The following is a 22,482-nucleotide window of genomic DNA, read 5'->3' as shown; positions in this document are numbered from 1 at the left end:
TCGGGCTCGAGCTCGAGCTAGGGCGCCAGTGGCCCGAGCCAATCGTCAGTCATCAAGGCTGTTTGCGGTCTGCTTTTCGGGGCGCTGTCTGGGTGTGTGCGTGCTTGGATCATACATATGTATATTTACATGTATTTGTGTAGGTGCGGGGTATAAACACCCATATAGCCCAAAGAACGAATAACAAAACCCTACCAACAGAAGCAAAACAGCGCCAGAAACCCAAAAAGAAAAGGTTCGGCTGACGACCGTCGGAAATACTTTATGGTTTCCCTCTTGGCACCTCGTCGTCTCCCCCCTTAACCTTCGATTGTCTATCGTTTTCGTTTCCATATTGATTTGCCACTTTTCTTAAAAAATAAAATTAAACGAAACCCCCAGCAGGAGAAGACGAATTCATAGAATTGACGAAGGCGCCGCGGCGCCATTGAGTGGTAATTGCAAAATAATTGCTGATACGGGGGAAAAGCTTCCTGACCCCCTTAGACCCCTTCTGCTCTGGATAAAGGGGCGTGGCGGCGTCTTTAAGTTGTTGACTTCAAGTTCAAACACAAATCCGCAAACATTCGAGTCGGCCGCCTCTCCTCCTGCCTTTTGGCCATTAATTGGTGGCGTGTTAGGAAGTTAAGCCCTGCTGCTGCTCCTCTGCTTCACTGAGTCCTGTCATTACCCCGGGGCTAGATGTTGGAGCGTAGCAAGTAATACGTTAGCAAACACACACCATCCTCCGACCACCCTGCCCACTCTGCCCATCCTGGCCTGCCCTTCCGCCCATCCACCCACCCACTCAGACTCGCAGGAGGCAAGCAAGCTAAGTGTACATTCAGCTGTCTGTCGCCTCTGCCACTTAAATACATGCGCACACCAACACAACTCAGCCCAAATCAAAGGACCATGGGACGGATGCCAAAACAAATTTTTTATAATAAAAAATAATTGTTAACACTATGAGATATTAAGTGGAATATCAATAAAAACATTCGGGACTAAATCTTGGCTATATGCTGACTATATCTTGGGTGATTTACATCCGATCCTTGGGACGATAACCTTAAACGATTTGTAGATCGACTCTACACAAATTTGCATTGAAATCCAGGATGAAAATATTTCTAAGATTTGAAGTCAAATTTCCTGGGGGATCCCCTTCGAAATGGGGAAAGTGCATGGAGGTACAATATGGCCCACAGCGATGGCTATATCTTTGCCAATAGTCATCTGATTCTTGAGCGGAATACCTTAAAAGTTTTGTGGACCGATTTCCTTTCAATCTGCATCAAAATCTAAAAACAAAAATTTTTCTTAGATTTTTTGTCAAATTTCCTGGACGATCCCCTTCAAAAATGGGAAAAATGCGTGCAGGTACAATATGGACCACAGCGATGGCTATATCTTTGCCAATAGTCATCCGATTCTTAAGCGGAATACCTTAAGCGATTTGTGGACCAATTTCCTTTCAATCTGCATCAAAATCTAGAAACAAAATATTTTTAATATTTTTCGTCAAATTTTCTTAAGGGATCCCTTCAAAAATGGGGAAAATGCGTGGAGCTACCATATGGCCCACAACGATGGCTGTATCTTTGCCAATAGTCATCCGATTCTGGTACGGAATACCTTTAACGATTTGTGGACCGATTTCCTTTCAATCTGCATCAAAATCTAGAAACAAAATATTTTTTAGATTTTTTGTCAAATTTCCTGGATGATCCCCTTCAAAAATGGGGAATGTGCATGGAGGTATAACATGGCCCACAGCGATGGCTATACTATATCTTTGCCAATAGCCATCTGATTCTTGAACGCAATACCTTAAACAATTTGTGGACCGATTTCCTTTCAATCTGCATCAAAATCTAGAAACAAAATATTTTTAATATTTTTCGTCAAATTTTCTGATAGACCCCCTTCAAAATCCTATAAAAAGGAATTAATCTGACCCCCATCGAAAACCTTATGTTTCCCAAAAAACATCGTATTCTCAAGGCCAATACCTTAAACGATTCGTACATCGATTATCCTTTAATCTGAATAAAAATCCAAAAACATACTATGTTTAGAGTTTATCATGAATTTTTCTATTCATATGGGACCTTAACATATGGCCAACTACAGTTTTTATACTTTTTCCGAATGTTTTTCGATTCTTAAGCGGTATATCTTTAACCATTGCTTCATTAAAACCTACCCATATTATATTGGCTTAATTTTGTGACAATTTTTGTCGTGACACTCCCTCAATAAACTAGGAAAAGTATGGGTGGACGGCAGTAATAGAGATTGCCCAAATACAGCGTCGTATTTCCCGTCTCCATGGACAACCAATCAATGATTACAATCAGTAGCTCTTTAACCTATGAGGCCCACGTCGTTGAACCCCAGAAAAGCCCCGAAGCTCCGTGTCTGGGCTTCAAAGTGAAATATTTTGCTTAATGAAGCAACGACTGCGTTTCCTGCCTCAGCCAATTTAGTGTGAGTGTGTAATTCTTTAGCTATTATGGCTACCCGGCAACGGCAGTGGGAATGTGAATGGCATCCCCCAGCCATCCTCGTTCTTTATTTCCACAAATCTCCCTTCTCCTGGGTGGCCGTTTATGTTCCATCTCCAGTTTCACCTTCAGCCTCGGAGTCGTGGCACCTGTGACAGTCAGAATGGATGAGGGGAGTGCCGTAAAATGTTACGCACGGACCCGGCCGGATTACCACCCCCGGCCCGGAGCGCTTATCCTGTTGTGAGGTGATGGGGTGGCGAGGTGGCAGCAATCAGAGCCAGTCATGGCCACCTAATACCCACACAATACCCCACAGCCGCGCACCCATCACTTCCGCCACACTTCAGGGCAACAACACCAGCATCGCTCCGGCACTTTGGCAACAAAATGTCCCACAATTACCACAGAGGCCACATCCACATCCACGTCTAACGAAGCCGATGATGATTCCTATGACAATTTTCTATAGCCGGCAAGTGGCAACTGCTCAACGGGTGCGACGGTGCCACCCTTTATCCCAGAGTCCCCATCTAAATCCAACTAACAATCAGACATTGCCACCGCCACTCGTTGAGGCCAGTCGGTCGCCACTGTCCGTGCCCAGTCCGTGTCTGTGTCCGTATCCGTGTCCGTAACGGCGTCTGTGTCTCTGTCCGTTGCCATGTCCATGGCTATGTCCGTCCCTCGATGTCCTCGCCTTGTCGACCCTTTTGCCGTGCCATTCCCCGTTCCGGCCCGTTATCATATCTCCAGTTTCAAAGTTTTCTCATGTAACCAGCCACGAACTAAAGGGGATCAGGGCACGGCCGGGGGCCAACCGGCTCGGCCGGCCAGTCACCAGACGGTGGCACGTTGCGGATGAATGGGCGGACATGGGCCACCACCGCCGCACCACACAGAAGCAGCATTGCGGCTAAAAAGCCATACTACGATAGTCCGGACTTCAGAGCCCGGCCAAATGCTTCAAGGCATCCGAATAGAGAACCATCTAAAGCAGCGACGAGGAATGAACAAGGACTCTAAAGAATTATGTACTAATCGTAAGGACTATGATAGTACCCAAGGATTAAGTTATAAGTTAATAAAAGATAATTTTTTGATTGTTTTAAATAAATGGTATGATTTTAAAAAGTAGTCTTTATAATGAAGTCTAAACTAGGACATGCATGTATTTAGCCAAGGACATTTTTAGCCAACTATAAACCAGTCTAATAAGCCCCAAAAGTCCTACGATTGAGAGGTAATGTGAACATCCGCGCTCCTAACGACACTTGGCAAGCGCCATGCCATGCCAGAACAGAGCAACTGCCGCTCCGTCAGATCCTTCGGCTGGCCAACGAGATTCCCCAATGCCGCCCAAAGCACACCCACGGCCACAACAATGAGGCGTAAGCTCAGGACCCAAAGTGTATTTGTATTTGTGTGCGAAATCAGCCAACTCAAAAGGAAAGCCAAAAGCAAAAGCAAGAAAAGCTGCCACCGCCGCCTGTTCGTCTGGCTTCCGTTTCGTATGCTGTCGGAGTTGCCTGCAATTATTCCGTTAGTGTTGCCTCCCACCACTTCTCCCACCCATCGACATCAGGCAGGACACCCACGTACCACGCACCCAGGTCCTGCCCCACCTGCTCCTCTCTGTGTCAGGAGTCCGCATCGCTCGTTACTCACACCAACAAGTGCAGCTGGCTGTTTTCCTTTGGGGCCGTCCTGTTGCCACTGCCGTTGCTGTTTTCGTCGACACTTTTTTCACGGCTTGCTCGCTTGGCTGCTCTTTCGTGCGTTGCCACTGACTCTGTCAGAAGCCCCCCACAATTCCCTCCACCCCTCCAACAACCCATCTCCAACCTCCGCCCGTTCGAAGACCGAAAAACTCGCAACCTGCCAAACCAAACCAACCGCATCCCTCCCATACCAAATTCCACATCCCCACAGGGCCTGCTGCTTGTTTTCCTTCTGGGGCTCGCTCGTTCGTTTCGTTCGTTGAGCTTTCGTCCTTTTTCTTTTTTTTTTTTTTGTTTTTTTTTTGCCTGAAAATCAAAACACACGTCTCGGCGTGCGGCGCACATCTGCATGGAATTTCTAAAGTACGTGCCACGGACAGACGGACAGGCGGGACGGACGGAGAGACGGACAGACCGACGGAAAGGCAGCCATCGCCATGGCTCGATGCCATCGTAATGCCACAACCGGCAGCTTTGGCGTGGTGCTTCTGCCCCGCCCTGCTCCTCTTCGGTCTGCTACTCTCCGGTCCGTACTCGGTGTGTGGCACATTCATGGATTACATAGCTAGCTCAGCCGTACCAGCAGCAGCCATAGCTGGAGCTGGAGCAGGGGCAGGAACAGGAGCAGCCATTCCTATTCCGCCGTCGTCGGTTGTCTGTTTGTATGTTTGGCGGCATGACGGCGAGAGCGTGAACCGTAACATGCTGAACCTTTATAGAAAAAATACACAGAAATAAATTGGGAGTTGAAATATTTTTAAGTTATTGATTTAGGATTGGAGTTTAATATTATAAGTAGCTAGGTAATGTTATCTCAATAGATTTAAAAGCATTTTAAAAACCTGTTTATCCAAGTATAGAGATACCTTTATTGTCTCCAAAAAATATCTATTGGAAATACATCTAAGAGTTGGTCTTTAAAAACTATGATTACCATAAATGTTTCAAGTACCATTAGGGTTATTTAATTTAAATTAAGTGATTATATAAAAATAAATTTAAAAACTAGTTGGTTCTAGATCTTGAAGAATTTGAAGATACAAAATGGAATTTTTAGGATCTTGACAAATTTTAAAACTACTCGTAACAGTATTACCTCCAAGAATATCTTTAAAAAAGGATAAAACCTATTAATAAAATAACTATTAATAGAAAAAAATATATTTATTTGAAAATGGATTTAAAAAAAAAAACCTAAAAAGGACCTGAAAAGCTTGGAAGCATTTTTGTTTCCTGTGCATTTTTGTCGACGGCGTTGTGTCCCGCGCGTGCGGTGTTCAAGCTTGGCATTATAATTTCTTGCTCGGCACAGTGGCAACCACACACACACACACACTGAATCCCACACAGACAGAGGCAAACACTCACACTGTGAAGGATTCAGGGCGCACATTTTAACACTCTCGACAATAAACAGCATGTCACTTAGCTCAAACTTCAAAAGTGCGCCAGTCTGGGCTCAGGACTCAGGGCTCCGGGCATAAGCAGGATATTCGGGAGGACGGAAAGAATGACGGAAAGGCCAGAGCAGGCCATGGGGGCATGGGGGAGATAAGAAGGGAGGGCAGTCGGGACAGGACGTGGAGGAGGAAGGAGTCATCGCCGCAGTCACCAACATCGTTATGAGAATGCCGCCAGCATGCTTCCGTGCCGTGCCAAAAGTTTTTTTATTTGTCATCCTCCTCATCCTTGGCGGCAACGGAATTTTGCCCGGTGACAAGACGGCAAAAGTTCTCCACAGGATGGGGGAAATGAGGGGGGTGGGGTGCCTTGAGTCTGGCTGGTGATGGGTGCCAGGCGATAATAAACAGGCCCACACGGTGGCCTCCGTTCACCTCCCCACCTTGCAGCACCCGGACAGCCACGCCCACACCTAATACCCCAACCAACCAGCCGGTCCGTCCAAAAGGAGCAACGGCATGGAAAAAACGTTGGCCAGGCTCGGCTTGAGTTGGCCTGAAGTGTGTCTCTGGCACTCGAGAGCCTCGTCAGGCACCGACACCAAAACCAACACCAGAACAGACTCAAGGAACGGCGCTTGTTGATATTGCCACACAGTGTGGCATTAATTGGGGCTACTCCAGCCGGATAGAGCCATACCTGAAGCAGCCACGGGTATATGATTATCCGCAAAGTAAACGAATAAGCCAAGACCTGATAATATAATTTGGTTTTACTTAAAAATTAGGAGAAGCTTTGGATTTTCTTTGTTTTTTCCACTGCTCTAGTTGAGGTTGTCTATCTTTGGGCTATAATCTTTGGATATGAGTTCTTTTTAAGATCTTCCTTTCTTCAATACATATTTTCAAGATAGATAGACTAAAAAATAGTTTAGTAAGATTAAGTATTGGTATCTTAAAAGTAAAATATAAGTCACTAATATTTAAATAGGGCAAAAAAGATCTATAGATAGATATAGATAGATATCTATCCAATATCCAAGTACTACTACCTTAAGAAGTATGTCTTTAGGATGTGCATTTATCTTATTTAAATATTTATAGAAGCTTTTAATTAATATTTAAATAAGCATTTAATATTCTTAACTAAGACTATCCTTCAACTTTAATATTTTTTAAAAATGTTTGAATAGGAAGTCCTAGGAAAACCCATATTATATAACCTCTGTACACATATTCTCCATGAACGGCTTCCCGGCAACAAAAACCTCTAATGGAGCCCACTGTACGTGTAAGCGGTTTGATTGTCATGGCAATTCGAAAGCATTTGTCGGTCGCTCGCCCCCAACTCCGTGCCCCTGCCCCGGCCCGTGCCCGTTGGCCGTATGCCCCATTCGCTCCACACATTTGCCACGGAGGCAACTCGACGCAGACACAAAATCCCAAACCCAACTGCCACTCCACACAACACACTCTTCAGTCCTGCCCCCGGCACAATCATCCTGCCCCAGCCACTGCCCTTGCCACACTCTCGCCCCCCACCGCCTGTGAGGCAGCGGCAACATCAGCCACTTGCCACATTTGGCTTTCTGCCAGGACCAGACTCCAGGACTCGTGTAGCCAGGAGTCGTGGTGGTGCGGTGGGTGTGGCAACTCGACGGCACAAGCAGCAGCAACAACAACAATGTCTGTGGCATCAGCAGCAGAAGCAGCAGCAACTAAAAATGCGACGTGCGAGATTATCGTGTCGCTTGTTGGTCGTCCCCGTCCGTAGTCTCACACACAGACACACACAGACACAAGCTTACTTTACGGATTTTGTTGTTGTTGGTGTTTTTGTTGCTGCGCACAAATTCTCCTGCCACTTCGACCACCCCATCCAACTTCGTCCTCCGTCCCATTTTCCTCACCGACAACGATACCATCACCATCAGGCGGCACAACTTACTGCCGCTGACGGAGGCAACTGCTGACTGCTACTTATGGCCCTGATGATGGCGCAATGACAACAACAATACTTTCAAGGAAGGATGGCTAAGGACTCTCAGATACCCATGACCTAATAAATATAAAACTAACAATAGATAGATTAAAAGAATTTCTATATTATGGTTTCGTTTATCAAGTTTAGTTATTAAATCGAATCTTAAAAATAAAAGATAATAAAGGAAAGAAGGATTAATCATAGAAATACTAGTATTAAACTCTTATATTAAAATATTAAATTTTTAATACCATCTCTCTGTATGATAAATACCTCTTTGGATACCAATAGACCCCTTGATATCCTATAAGCGAGCTCAGCCAAAAAGTATGCAGCGTGCGCACGCGAGGATAACGACTCGACTCCCCACTCGACTCGAGGACGAGGACGACAACAAGCCCGACACTGGGTGCGTGGGCAGAACGCCAGGAGCGGGGGAGGGCGTGGGTCCTGGCTGGGCGGCTGAGTTGGGTGGAACGAGGCGTATGCTGTGGTGTGGGTCCGGGTGGGCTGTGCGCGACTAATTGGGTGAGAGAATGTGGGTGCTTAAATTGGTTTCGTGCTTTCGTGTGACGCGTGCGGAGGCGTGTAAAGCTTGGCGCGCTGCCCGGCTACCAGGACAGCGTGGCGGTTGGGGTGTGGGTGTGGGTTTGTGTGTCTGTGTCTGAGTTTGCGTCTGTATGTTTTTCGTTGTGTGCGAGTGTAAGTGTGCAGGCGACAGGCTGCTTTGCGAGGTCTCCTTGTTGTAGTTGTTGCTATTGCTGGCATGAATGCTTGATGGCGTGACGGCAGTCGGTTGCTGCCAGCTACCCAAAAAAAAAGGGAGCATCAAAAATATTGAAAAAGTCCTCAAATACCCTTTAAAAAATTTCTAAGAGATGGGAAAACTATTTTTAACTTGTAATACTAAAAAGAAAAACTATTGAATTTAATATTAAGGGGCTGTATTTTATGTGAGTCTTCTATAAGACCTCTTATCTTCAATAAGAACCAATAAATAAGAAAAGTCTTGACATTTGTTAGAAATATCTATACAATAATTTCCTAATACCTTGATCTTAACCCCAAAAATAAACCTATTTCAAAGAAGAGTATTCGAACACCCCGCCTGGATGTGGATTTTATTCTTGCCCGGTTTTTTTAGCGATGCCCTGTTCGGTTCACAATTTCACTTCTGTGCTCGGGATTTGTAAGCGCGTCCGTGCAAGGACTTCTCATCCGGTTGCCCCGCTGGCGCAGCTTGTTTATGTCATTTTGTTTATGCTGCCCGCATGACGTGCAACTGCGCACTTTGTTTTCCTCGAGGTCCTGGGCTTCCTATAGTCCGTAAACTCCTCCTCAACTAATACTGCCACGATCGGGATTTGTACTGCTGCGTGTCGAGATGGAAGTGCTCCGCCGGGACAGGTCCAGTGACTGGGCATCCTGTATGACGATGATCGTGTGCTGGTTTTCGGTGGCCACCATCAGCTCCTGCTTGCGAGTCCGCAAACGCACGTAGGTGAGATCGTCGCCGGGCTCCATGTCACGGATCACGGAGCGGCCCATCGAAATCAGTTGACCCAACCGGTTGGCGTACATCCGACTGGCTGTCTCGTTTAGGTTGGTCCGCACGACAGTACCGGCTCCGTCCACCAGAATGGCACCCATCACACCTGGAAGCTCCGTCAGGCGATCGAACGTCTCTTGCACCGTATCCTGCGGCATCGCAATGGACGGAGATGGAATTAAATAATACGAATTAAAATTTTTACAATTGTATTTTTGAGAAATTTTAATTTTGTTTCACATCCTGGAGAGGCATTCTAATAAGTGACTTTGAAATAAAAGGTGTGGAGCTAGGCTATTGAGTTAATTTTTTAATTATTTAAAGCTTATGTAACTACCAGTCAGGCCTTGTCCAGGACCTCTAACTATTTTTGACCATCCAGTCCAGCGTAGTCATCGCACAGGCACCCATTCGCCATCCTTGGAAAAGAATTTCCGGAGCTCTATGTCAAAAGTTGGACGGTATCCTTGATGCAGCCAAAAACCCAGAAACCCCGCCTCGTCTGGCGCCACCACCCGTGGTGGTGCATGGGAGCAATCATTCCCGGACAGCATGCGGCGCCATGGGTATGGGTGTGGGTGTGGGGGTCACGTAAATGGCGTTGAATTACGGCTCGACAATCGAAGCGTTGAAGTCTCGAACTGAAAAGTTCACTCCGCCCACTTGAAACACCCCGCCCACTCACATCCAGCCAACTTCCACTGCTTGTGCATCATTTATAAGCTGGGCTAGGCCACAGATTGTCTGGAATCGAATCCTGTCGAGTCGAGTTGAGTTCAGTTGGGTTGCGTTGCGTTGAGTTGAGAACGCACGCAGGGAAGCCGATGATGAGCTCAGGACGGCCAGAAACTTTATGACTGGGGGCCATGTGGGGTGTCACGTGCTCTGTTTTGGGTGTGTGGTGAGGGAACACTGTCGCGTCCTCCCGGACAAAATCAAGCTTCCTGCCACCCCCCAACTCCCCTAGTATCGTGGCATGTTGTATAATTCATTTTGCGCTCCGGATTCCGGACCCTTTCGGCGTGTGGCACTATTTATTCAATAATTCGACGCAATAGGTTGTCACGGCAAACTCAAGAAATTGGGGTCCAGAAAACTTAATTTTCTTTCAACAACTTTAATAATACATATTTCAATATTGCAATATCTGAAATTTGATAAATTTTGGAAAGTCACGTTTCTGATTTGGTGTAAAAATATTTCCAATGATGTGAAATATTGTCCAGATGGGTTTTCAAGATATATATACATACATAGAAATAAAAGAAGAGAATATAAATGTAATCGATTTCTTCAGATTTCTTCATTTTATTCACATATTCACATAAAAATATTTTATTTAAATTGTGTCGAAAAGAAGCTGTCATGCCACATGAAAGCTACGAATAAAATAAACAAAAACTAAGTATAATACTTATATAAAACTGTTATAAACGCACGCAAATATGCGTTTAATAATATAATCATTTAAACTAATATAAAATACAAGAAATTATATTTTGTATTATATTATGTATATTATATTTTACTAATCTACTTATTTTTCTTAACCCATTATTTTAAATTTGGCGCCGAAGTGAATTCGCGTTGCCAACCTTCTGCGATACAAAGTGAATGAAAAAGTAGTGTTGTAAAACTTTTTGTTTTGTTCCCAGACTTATTCCAAGCCAAGTAGGTGACGAGCGCCATGCCTTAGAGTGTTTTAAATAAACAAATTATATTAAAACTTTTTAGAAAAACATTGAAATAAAATTTTTATATTTTTTAGAACTTTTTATTTAAATATACAAAAATATTCACTTGTTTTCCTGTATCCTATATAATATTAATATTGTCATGTTTAAATTTTTTTTAAGTTTTTGCCTCTTGTTTTAAGTACCATTTTTTATATCCGTTTTTTATTTACACAAGTAAAAGACCCGTTATGGTTTAAAATAAATGCGTCCTTATTCGCTTTTAAGATGTTTTTCCTTGGCCTGCAAATAAAAAATTAATTAAATATTTTATTGTATTGTTTATCAATTTTTTTACTTACATCTTGTGCAATTTTTAAAAGATGATCAAAACTTGTCTTCCCCGTCTGCATGACCATCCCGTGGAACACTTTGCTGTCCGACTCCGTAAGCAGTTCATATGGCGAACCGAACTCCACAACCTGACCTGCGTCCATGACCAGCACCTTGTCCGAGTCCATGATCGTGTGCAGGCGATGGGCTATTGTCAGCACGGTGCACTCCTTGAACTTGTTCCGAATGGTGGCCTGGATGAGGGCGTCTGTCTGGGGGTCCACATTGGCCGTGGCCTCGTCCATCACCAGGATGCGGTTTTCTCGAAGAATGGCCCTGGCCAGGCAGACCAACTGGCGCTGACCCACGCTGAAGTTGGTGCCGCCTTCGGAAATACTGCTCTGCAGACCTGTTGGGAGCTCGGAGATTTCCTCCTTCAAATGGACCTAAAGAATTTTTGTTAGTTTTTTCTTTTCATCAAAATTGTAAAATCTTACCCCTTCCAGAGCCTGCCACAGCTTTTCATCAGGATACTGTTCGAATGGATCCAAATTGTAGCGCATAGTACCAGAAAATAAAACAGGTTCCTGGGGAATAATCGAGAGCTTGCTTCGCAGATCATGCAGACCCATAGCGTTTGTGTCCCGTTCGTCTATGAGTATGGCCCCCTCGTTGTAAGAGAGCCGGAAAAGGGCGTTGATCAGAGAAGACTTTCCCGCCCCAGTTCGTCCCACGATGCCCACTTTTTCACGGGGCTTGATCACAAAGTTCAGGCCCCGGAGGACATAAGAAGCTGTGGGATCAGGAATGTATCTTAGGCTGAGGTTCTTGGCCACAACCGCTCCCTCTTCAGGCCAACTCTTAGGCGGCTGTTTGTCAGCCGGCGAGGTGAATTCACCCTCGGATTTAAGGTCGTTGTACTCCAGAACCCGCTCTACGGATGTCATCGAGTTCTCCAGTTCGGCGGACTGACGCATTCCAAACTGCACCATACCCGTCATGCTCAGCGTTTGGGTAATGGCGAGACCAATCTGTCCGGGATTACCTAGCGGTGGGTTGAAATAGCTGTTCAAAATCACGGATATAACATAGGCAACGCAGAACAGGTCAAGGTAGTAGCCAAATGCCCGACTGGTGGTCACGAACGTATAGTAACCGGAGCTTTGCAGGTCCTGGTAGTTGTCGTATTGAGCGATCAGAGTTCGTTGGGCTCCCATGGCTCGAATGGTAGGCAGGCCTCCCAGCGTAGCACTGAAATGGGAGTACATGGGCGATCGGGCAACTGCCTCCACGCGCTTCACATCCCGAGAGGTCATCAAATAGACGTCCCGCCAGTAATAAAATGCTAGTAGCATGACGAACGTGTTGATCAGATACCAGGGATTGGAGATGCATAGCACACACAGTACGCCCGTCAGCGTGAGGAAAATCTGGATGCAGTCCAGCATAACAGCGGGCAGAGCTTCGTCCACCTGTCCCAGGTCCATGGCGAAGCGGTTGAGGATGCGACCCGACGGATTGGTGTGAAAGAAATAGAGAGCGGTGCGGGAGATGGCTCGGAACATGGAGTTGTGCAGCTCCGTAGAGGAGTGCATGGTCACATTGAAGAAGAGCAGAGTGCGGAGCAAGGCACAGATAACAAGTCCGACATTAATGGCAGTAAAGTAGTAAATATCCAGCGATGACGAAGAAGATGAAGATGCTTTGTTTTTCACCCTGAAACGATCATATTTTGACAAAGATTTTTAAATTGTAACATTTTTTAGAATCACTTACCAGTAGGAAAGGAAATAATCCCCTCCAGAAGCCAGGATCTGGGTTCCAGCGCAGAGAAGGACCAGCAGGCCAAATATTATGCATCCGCAACCGGCGGAGAAGTACTTTTTGTACATGTCTATTCCAATTTTTCCACCACTAGTCGATTCCTGGACAGGTCCGGTGGCTCCTTTCGGTTTAAGTGGCTCCTTGTTCTTTTCTACCAAAGACTCATGGGAAGAGCCACTGTCGACCGTGCTGTCAGTGCTCCGAGTGCTGCTTTGTCTCGATAACCCATTAGCCTTTTCCAGTTCATGATCTTCTGCATTTTGAGTGCTTTCGGCCAACAGTTGGGCAAAGTCCAGGCCACTTTTAATCATTTCCTTATAACTTCCGCTGGCCGTGACCTTTCCCTTGTCCATGATCACTATTAGATCAGCGTGCTCCAGAAATTGCAGTTGATGCGTGACCAAAACCACTAGTTTGTCTCCAAGGTAGCCGCGCATGCATTCGTCGAAGAGATGCCGACCCACGTGAGTGTCCACTGCACTGAGGGGATCATCCAGAAGATAAACATCCGCCTTGCGGTACACAGCTCTAGCCAAGCTGATTCTTGCCCTCTGGCCACCGGATAGGGAGGCACCTCGTTCTCCCACTATAGTTCCATCGCCGTTTAGAAGCTCCAAGTCGCGCTCTAAGGCACACTTTTTGATCACAGTACGGTAGCGGTATTTGTCCATGGGCAGCCCAAACAGAATATTGTCACGTACCGAGGCATTAAAGAGCCAAGGCTCCTGGGAGGCATAGGAGTATCTGCCATGAACGTGGACGCTTCCAGCTTCGGGTGGGAGTTCCCCCAGAATAGCTTGTACTAGACTGGACTTGCCAGATCCAACGGGACCAATTACGGCCACTAACTGGCCACGTTTGAGGGACATATTAATGCTGTCCAACACCGGATCGTGGTGTTCCTTATCCCATCGAGCTTTCAAGCCTTCTATGCTGACAAGGGTGTCCGGTGTCTTTCCATTTTGCACTCCAATGTCCACGTTTTTACCAAGCAATTTCTGCTCTTCATCAGGCTTTTCGTCAACTTCCTCTGTAAGATCTATGATGTTGGATTCTTCCCGCATCATGAAGTCCCGGATGCGACGTAGGGAAACCAGCAACTCGGCTACCTGAGACATTCCGCTGGGGAAGAACTTAGACACTGTGCGCCTGAGGATGTTGTAAAAGGCGGTAACACAGAATGCGCGCTCAGCCGTCAGCTCGCCGCCCATCAGTACAAATCCCAGAAGGCTCACAAAGATGGCAATGCGTCCCAGCGTAATCTCGAAGGAGAGCAGAACACCGCGCAGCAGATTCACCTGCCGAATGGAGCTCATCTCACTGCGCCGAAGCTGTTCAATTAGTCGTCCAAAGGGTCGTTCCCAGGTGTACATCTTGATCACCTGAATTCCCGAGATGATCTCGTTCATCATCCGCACGCGCTTATCCGTTCGCAGAGCAGTTTGCAGGCGTAGCTTAGAGGTAACTCGGCTCAGGTAGGTTTGCAACGGCAGGTACAGGATCAGGATGCTGATGCCGTAGAAGGAGGCCACTCCAATTTGCTGGTAAAGAAAATAGGACGAAATCAGCAGCTCCAACGGTCCTAGCCACAGAAAGTGGAAGTGGATGAGGGCACGATCGAAACGATTGAGATCGTTGGAGAGCAGGTTGACGACCTGCCCAATGGTGGTATCCCCCATGGCAGTGCGACTCAGTCGAATAGCCTTGCGATAAATGGCGGCGCTTACTGCCACCCTCATCTTCATGGCCAAATGCTGTAAAATATTAAATTATAATTAGTGGTCTTTACTAAAGTAATTAGGATAAATTGGATCAATTTTAAGCTTTACTTTATGAAACAAAATAACCTTTATATTTTATCAAACATTCTCAACAGAAACCATTAAAGTCTTAAACATTTTTAATCTTTTAAGCTTACAGAAGGTACATTATCGTATGTTTATTAATATAATTATTGAGAACCTTGAAACATAATAGACTTTGTCGAAACCAGGGCTTTTTTTTAGCCAATACTAATAATAACTTTTTTAATATTATCTATGTTTATATTTTTTCCAAGGCCTTTTTCTAACTAAACGCGGTTTTCTATTGCATGTGCACTTGAAGTTGTGATAATAGGTGCTCAATTATTAATATAAATGTAAAGATAAGTTATCAACATCTATGGTAAACATTGCCAAGTACAGAATGATGATAGATCGGATCTAATGAATATTTGAAACTATAATTTCGTAACCGTAAGAAAGATATTTTGATCCAATCGCCTAGTGGTTTGGGGTTTCTTACCATCATACCCATCATATATGGATGCGTGAGGAGGACACTGGCCAAAATGCACACTATCAGGAGTATGGCATAGATCTGTGCTGCGGTGGAGCTTCCATTTCCGTGTTCAGTGAACTCCGCTATCAGCCCGGCCAAAAGGAGAGGCACAGTGGCCCTAAAATTAAGTGATTAATTAGAATAAATTTCTTATCGGCTGATAAGGTCAGGACTTACCTGCTGCCGAGCTCAAGGATAGCGATGTTGAAGCCAGATATGAGGAGCTGCCCACCAAAGACACGTCCAATGACCCTTAGGATACTCGGTTCCCTCCTGGATTTGGAATCCGTCTCTTTGCGGCGGCATCGCGCCACTTCATCCTCCCAGGTACGAAAGAATTCATCTCCCAGTTTCTGGGCCCGGTGCTCTTCCAAGGTTTTGTACAGATCGGTTGCTTGGAGCCGCTGCTTGCGTCCCTTGAAAAGAATGGGCAGGGCAAAGCTGGAAGAGAAGAGGCATTATGTAAATCAATTTCGCAACAATCAGAAACTATAAATAATGCTACGAACAATGAAGGCGTATCCGATAACAGTTGTCTTCGGATGACAGTATTTCAGATTTCAGATGTCACATTTTTATAATTGAGATTCGCCGGCAGGTACTAAGCTATACATGGGCATGTGATAACACCAACACACCCCACACACACATCACCCACACTTTTAACGGAAACATTTGCGTACCAGAACATTAATGAGGATAATATACCGGCCGATTCGCGCGGATTGGGTGGCAATTTATTTGCCTCCATGGTTATGTAAATTACGAGCTACTATTTCACAAGCTTGCAGAAAGAATTAAACAAGCTAAAGCTTCACTTTGCCACAACATTCACAAAATCACAGCAATTGTTATTGTTTTGATTATGGGATTTATCAATGCAGAGCAGCGTATGCGATGCTGCATCAGGATTGAGCCACGTGATTGATCAGAATGCAAAAATTTCCATTGATAGTTGAGCAAAAAACAATTCACTTGAGCCGTCCGCGACGCCCCGATTTTCCAATCATTCTGTTCAATGGTCGCGACTCGCAAACGAAACGAAACCAAACAGACCGTCCAGCACCGAATCAGCTGTTCGACCAGCTGACGCCATCACAACCATACGTTTGTAACAAGGTTTATACGGCGTTCTTGTAATGAATTCTCGAATTTGATACAAAAAAACTTAAAGGTTATCTTTACAAAAAAAAAGTTTTAAATATAAATTGTTAATATAAAATGTTGTTGGTCAAAATCAGATGTTTCATAAGATATCGTATAAACCACGCACATGCATTTGGTTATCTTTGTATCTATGTAAAAATATATTTGTATCTACATGTTGAAGTGTATCTATGAGATATTTATACTTTAACCATGAACTTGTGCCTTGAAATTAATGAAACGCGGTATTTAAAAATCTATTTCCGCATATCCCAACTCCTTCTTATTTGAAAAAAAAAAAATAAAACTAGAGCCTCTCCCCCAAAATAATTATGCATATTTACAAAATTATTTAAGTAATAGCCTCAGCCTTAACTGTTTAGGCTTAATAATAAATTTCATAATATTTTCATAATTTTCATAATATTGCATGTACATATATATCCGGTTTTGTCTAGTTTATTGGAGTTCATTGTGGTTTCAACTGGAGTTGAAGCTAAGCTCGTTTGTTTGCTCACATTTTAAACATTTTGTAAGAGAGTGTAAAAATTAAACTTGAGAGACTTTTCCCATCGACTTGGGATTTTATTTAACATTTTAACAAAATCCAGAGGATATACCCGTTTTCAAATAACATTATATCGTATTTAAGGCTTTTAATTTTTTTTATATCAACAGCTACAACAGTGTTTGCTTATTTTCTACAATAAACTCTATACTATAGAGTCTATAGGTTTTATCAAATGTATATGTAGCCTCCTTTTTCCAAATAAAAATAAATACTTTTTTCTAAAAAAAAACACTAGTTCGAGTGAGTTGCTCGTGCGATCTCAAGCAATGTGTCGTAGGTAGCCTGCCCCGTCTGCTTCACCATGTCATGGAACACCTTGGAGTCTGCCGCCGTCAGCAGCTCGTAGGGTGTGCCGAACTCCAGCACCCGACCTGCGTCCATGACCAGCACCTTGTCAGAGTCCATGATAGTGTGCAGGCGATGGGCTATCGTGAGCACTGTGCACTTCTTAAACTTGTTCCGAATGGTGGCCTGTATGAGGCCATCCGTATGGGGATCTACATTGGCCGTAGCCTCGTCCATTACCAGAATACGGTTTTCCCGAAGAATGGCCCTGGCCAGGCAGACCAACTGACGCTGACCCACACTGAAATTGGTGCCGCCCTCCGTGATCTTGCTCTGCAGCCCGCATGGCAGTTCTGCAACAAATTCCTTAAGGTTTACCTCCTCTAGGGATCGCCACAGTTTCTCATCGCTGTACTCCTCAAAGGGATCCAAATTGTATCGAATACTACCAGAGAAGAGAACCGGCTCTTGCGGTATTATGGAGATCTTCCTACGCAGATCATGCAGGCCCATTCCGTCGGTGTCTCTCTTGTCGATGAGGATGATTCCGTCGTTGTAAGACAAGCGGAACAAGGCGTTGATTAGTGATGACTTTCCTGCCCCGGTGCGACCCACGATGCCCACCTTCTCCTGAGGTTTGATCTCAAAGCTGAGGGCCTTAAGGACATTGTCCGCCTTGGGGTCCGGCACGTAGCGCAGACTTAGCTCGTCAAAGACAATGTTTCCTTCCTCTGGCCAAGACTTTGGAGGCTTCTTTTCATCCGGTGCCTCAAGGTCACCCTCCGGCTCAATTTCCTCATACTCCACCACTCGCTCCACTGCAGTCATAATGTTCTCCACTTCGGCGGATTGACGCAATCCCCACTGCACATAATCTACTAAGCGCATGGCCTGTTAAAATGGATAGACTATTATGAGTTTCTTAAAAGGCTATTGGAGTCTCACCTGAGTTATGGCCAGTCCCACCAGAGCTCCATTTTCTGGTGGAAAAAAGGAGAAGCTGATCGTTACAATGGCAGTGTAAATTCCACAAGAGAAATCCAGCCAATTAGCGAAAGCACGTGAGCAGCTTAATAGCATGAAATGGGCTGAGCTGTGCATGTCCTGATAACTATCGAACTCCTGTTCCAGGAGGTGCCTAGACTCAAAGGCCCGAATAGTGGACAAGCCGGAGAGGGATGCCGTGACATGTGAGTAGACAGGTGATCGAGCTGAGGAATCCAGAACTAAAATATTTAACTAATAGGCTTGAGATCTCACTTACCTATGGCCTCAATCCGTTTCAAATCCCGTGAGGTTTTCAAATAAAAAACGCGCAGCTGATAGAAGAGGAAGGCTAGGACGATGGTCGGAATTAGGAGTATAGGATTTACTACGGCTATTATAGTAGCCACTCCCATTAGGGCGAAGAAACTCTCCAACAGATCGAGCACGGCCTTCGGCAGGACCTCCCCTATCTGTACTAAGTCCTTAGAAAATCGATTCAGAATCTGGCCAGAAGGATTTGTGTTGAAAAAATACATGGAAGCTCGGGAAATTCCTCTGTACATGGAATTATGCATCCTAACAGAGGCCGCTATAGTGCACTTAAACAGCATCATAATAGCCATAATATAAGCCACATTGGTTAGAACTACTATCAAGAAATACACCAAGATTTCAAAATTTTTGGGTTCCAGCGACCAGCCCATGTCCTGCAGCCAAATGAGCGTCTGATACTCTTTTCCTTCGGAAGCCTCCATACTATTTTCGCCTTTGTTGTGATTGACCCTAAAAATAAATTTGAAATACTAATGTTTCATTTATGGTATTCAGTTCTCACCAGTAGGTCAGGAATAAGTCAATCATCGAAGAAAGTCCTTGGAAGATGGCCCAGGCTATAAGCATCAGCGAAAAAGCAGTCACGCCTCCGCCAGCCCTCATGTATTTTAGGTACACGTCCAGTCCGACCTTGCCAGAGGCTTGGTACTCCTGTCCCTTTTCTTGCTTATTGCTCTTTTCATCCGAATTGAGATCCCCCAACGACTTTAAAGACGTCTCACTCTGGTTCCTTTGCATCTCCAATGGCGAAGGTCCCTCTGGCACCTCCTCTGATTTCTTTTCCGTTCCATCGTTCTCTGTTTGTTTCAGGAGTATTGCAAAGTCGACTCCCGAATCACGTAGCGATTCAAAAGACCCCGCAGCCACCGCTTGGCCCTTGTCCAACACCATGACCTCATCGCATTGCTGAATAAACTGCAATTGATGTGTGACCAGGATGACGATACGATCACGCAGATATCCACGGATGCACTTCTCGAAAATGTGGCGGGCTACGTGGGGATCTACCGCACTGAGTGGATCGTCCAAGAGGTAGATGGAAGCCTCCCGATACACGGCCCTGGCCAAACTGATCCTCGCCTTCTGCCCTCCCGAAAGGGAAGCTCCTCGATCGCCCACAATAGTTTGGTCCTTAAATGGAAGCAGGTCGAAGTCACGCTCTAAAGCACAATCCTTCACCACTTTCCTATACATTTGGTGGTCCATGGGCTGTCCAAAGAGGATGTTTTGGCGCACAGTTCCGGAGAAGAGCCACGGTTCCTGGGCAGCATACGATATGGATCCTCTCTTCTTGATTTCACCCGACAAGACGGGCAATTCCCCGAGTATAGCTTGGAGCAAACTGGACTTACCCGAACCTGTGAGACCAACAACCGCCAGTAAGGTGCCCGATTTTATCTGCAAGCTTAATTCATTCAGAGTGCATTCTGGAGATTTGGGGTCCCATTTTGCTGTTAATCCATAAACATAAAGCTCAGCCCCCAATGGACGAGGTACGAGCTTAGTGTGAGGAGTGGATGAAAGTAGTGTCGTTTCCTCGCCCTCAACCTTATCCTCTTCTGGGTCTTCCACAGTAGTTATTTGATCCATCTCTTCCAATTGCAAGAAGGCCTGGACTCGTTTTAGGGAAACCCAGAAATCCGCCGTCTCAGTAATGCCCACGGCGAAGTAAATAGACATCGACATGCGCAGGATGTTGTAATAAGCGAGGATTAAGAAGGCAACTTCTGATTTAAGCATCTGGGTCAACATAGCGTATCCCGCTAAGCTGAGAAATGTTGAGACAGGTGCGACAAAGACCGACAAGGAGTAGATGATCCCTGTAATGTAATTCCTACTTCTGTTGACATTTATTTCCTTTTTCCGGATGTAGGACACAATTCGCTCAAACGGAAGCTCCCAGGCGTACATTTTAATCGCCTGGATGCCCGTGATGATCTCGCTCATCAAACGCACTCGATCGTCGGTGCACTGGACCGACTTTACCCTCAGCCGTGCCGATACTTTTCCTACGTATAGATTAATTGGAATGAAGAGCAGCATAAAAGCGACTCCAAGTACGGCAGGAAATCCAATCTAAACAAATAAAATATTCTTAGCTTCATTAATAGTGTTGAGTTGGACCTACCTCATGGTACATCACATAAGTTATTAGAATCGTTTGCAAAGGACCCACCAACAGGTAGTGACCATGATAAGGTATGCTGTCAAATTGTCCCAAATCGTTGGATATCAGATTAACCACATGTCCTGACGTGGTGTGACTTAACGATGCTTTGCTTAGCCGCAGAGCCTTTCGATAAACCAAACTGCTCAAGCCCACGCGAATCTTGAAACCTTAAAAAGGAACTGTATAGAGCAAACTTTTTACCAAAATGAGTTTTTTACTTACCCATATGTGACATTGCGAGCAGGTATGGATGCATAATGATCGATCCTAAAATGCTGGACAGGATTAGTGTGCCTGCGTAAACACTTCCATTCGTTTCAGAACCCGTATCTTGGTTGTATTGATTTATAAGGCCTCGCAGAAGAAGCGGATTCAGTCCTCGGAGCACAATCTCCAAGAAAACCAACACGAGCCCGAGAAGCCCGAAGTACCAGCCATGCTTTCGCAGAAGAACCCTTATAAGGCTGGGCTTACCCTTAGAAGTTTTCATATCTTGGTCCCATAGGATACCTAATTGGTTTCCCAAGGAATCTACAAGAGAGAAATATACGTTTTTCCAAGTGTGCTAAATAATGATATTGTTCTAAACAGTTCTAATCTTTGCCAGACGACTTGTCTTATACTTTACGATGAAGAAACTCTAAAACTTTATTATGTAGCTGATTCTTAAAGGTCGTTATCATAATCTAATATAACTTACCAGACTTGTGCTCTTTTAGGACCTTGTATAAATCATTTGCACCTAATGTATCCTTTCGTCCTTTCATAAAAGTGGGTATAGTGTACCTTTATTCAACATTTGAACATTTATTTTATTATCCATTTTAATGAAATAGAAAATATATTTACCAGAAAAAGGCCGTTGCAATAAAATTGTTATATTTCCGGGGATTTTCCGGAAGATATTTCTTATTAGTTGATTGCATTTCATCTAATTAGTAATGATACACTTAAGATTCAGTTATGCACTTAAAACCACCCTGACTTAATTCAAAAATATATAGAGAATGAACGTATCTCGAAGTCAAAGAACCGTCTGCGTGTCTGGGAGTTCAGAAACCAACTAAAGCAACCAAACCTCCCAAAAATCTAAACTTTCATGTTGGCAGAAACAGTGGCGGATCTAGGGTTTCTGGCGCCCGGGGCAAAGTGAAAAATTTGCAGCCCCTACCCCTCTTTCTTATGAACGTAACAGATTGTACAATCAAAGTACAATAAAAATATGTATTTTAGGTATTGAAAGGTTTATTAATTATATTATGCTCATATGTATGAAACACTTTATTATATAATAAATATTTTGTTTCGTGCAACGTGAAAGACCATCATAATTAATGTTTTTGTATGAAAATTAAATATTATTTCTAAAGTATAACATTTTTTGCCTTTATTGACGGAAATTCAGCATTTATTTCAATTTTATCTAGTGCAGCATCACTAGATAAAATACTTCATTTTCGATGGAAAGTATAGATAAATTTGAAAGCCGGCCCTGTTTTGTGGGTGTCCACAGATAATAGTAGAGTCAGCGATTAAAATGTGATTTTACAGAGTTATAGTGGTTTTGGCATGCACTGCATATTTGCCCAACGCCAATTTTATTTATGAGGCATGTAGGGAGTGTTTACATGCAAAGCGCCATGGGAAAACATAAACCTTGGAAACATACAGTGTAAGTCAAGATCGATTTTGCGC

General features: G+C 44.5%; 3 protein-coding genes across 3 annotated transcripts; all 3 read right to left on the bottom strand.

The window, feature by feature from the left end:
- Positions 1-8,686: 8,686 nt before the first annotated feature.
- Positions 8,687-9,413, bottom strand: robl37BC. The gene has a single exon (XM_017242221.3). It carries the CDS (start codon positions 9,299-9,301, stop codon positions 8,933-8,935), a length of 369 nt encoding a protein of 122 aa, XP_017097710.1. The 5' UTR covers positions 9,302-9,413; the 3' UTR covers positions 8,687-8,932.
- A 1,457-nt stretch (positions 9,414-10,870) lies between these two features.
- On the bottom strand, positions 10,871-16,332 carry LOC108126054 (probable multidrug resistance-associated protein lethal(2)03659). The gene is made up of 7 exons (XM_017242487.3): positions 15,979-16,332; positions 15,473-15,736; positions 15,260-15,413; positions 12,926-14,727; positions 11,647-12,865; positions 11,179-11,595; positions 10,871-11,119 (listed from the first exon to the last, which is right to left on the bottom strand). Exons 1-7 carry the CDS (start codon positions 16,044-16,046, stop codon positions 11,090-11,092), a joined length of 3,954 nt encoding a protein of 1,317 aa, XP_017097976.2. The 5' UTR covers positions 16,047-16,332; the 3' UTR covers positions 10,871-11,089.
- Positions 16,333-17,202: 870 nt separating this feature from the next.
- LOC108125793 (probable multidrug resistance-associated protein lethal(2)03659) lies at positions 17,203-21,928 on the bottom strand. Its single transcript, XM_043213885.2, has 8 exons — positions 21,637-21,928; positions 21,488-21,573; positions 21,010-21,318; positions 20,746-20,954; positions 19,120-20,693; positions 18,562-19,067; positions 18,243-18,508; positions 17,203-18,188 (listed from the first exon to the last, which is right to left on the bottom strand). Exons 1-8 carry the CDS (start codon positions 21,711-21,713, stop codon positions 17,244-17,246), a joined length of 3,972 nt encoding a protein of 1,323 aa, XP_043069820.1. The 5' UTR covers positions 21,714-21,928; the 3' UTR covers positions 17,203-17,243.
- Positions 21,929-22,482: the final 554 nt, after the last annotated feature.

The sequence above is a fragment of the Drosophila bipectinata genome, chromosome 2L (assembly GCF_030179905.1).
Source record: "Drosophila bipectinata strain 14024-0381.07 chromosome 2L, DbipHiC1v2, whole genome shotgun sequence".
In the NCBI taxonomy this organism is placed as follows: Eukaryota; Metazoa; Arthropoda; class Insecta; order Diptera; family Drosophilidae; genus Drosophila; species Drosophila bipectinata.
The sequence above is the reverse complement of the archived record's forward strand: the minus strand, read 5'-3'. Positions and strand labels throughout refer to the sequence as shown.

Excerpts from the sequence above, each read along its gene's own strand:
- robl37BC (XM_017242221.3), bottom strand. The coding sequence starts at position 9,301 with ATGCCGCAGGATACGGTGCAAGAGACGTTCGATCGCCTGACGGAGCTT.
- LOC108126054 (XM_017242487.3), bottom strand. The coding sequence starts at position 16,046 with ATGGAGGCAAATAAATTGCCACCCAATCCGCGCGAATCGGCCGGTATA. Across the intron at positions 15,414-15,472 it reads ATCCTTGAGCTCGGCAGCAG|GGCCACTGTGCCTCTCCTTT; the intron begins GTAAGTCCTGAC and ends ACTTAATTTTAG. Across the intron at positions 11,120-11,178 it reads TTTTAAAAATTGCACAAGAT|GCCAAGGAAAAACATCTTAA; the intron begins GTAAGTAAAAAA and ends TTTTATTTGCAG.
- LOC108125793 (XM_043213885.2), bottom strand. The coding sequence starts at position 21,713 with ATGCAATCAACTAATAAGAAATATCTTCCGGAAAATCCCCGGAAATAT. Across the intron at positions 20,955-21,009 it reads GCTCGCAATGTCACATATGG|GTTTCAAGATTCGCGTGGGC; the intron begins GTAAGTAAAAAA and ends TTCCTTTTTAAG. Across the intron at positions 20,694-20,745 it reads CTTATGTGATGTACCATGAG|ATTGGATTTCCTGCCGTACT; the intron begins GTAGGTCCAACT and ends TTATTTGTTTAG.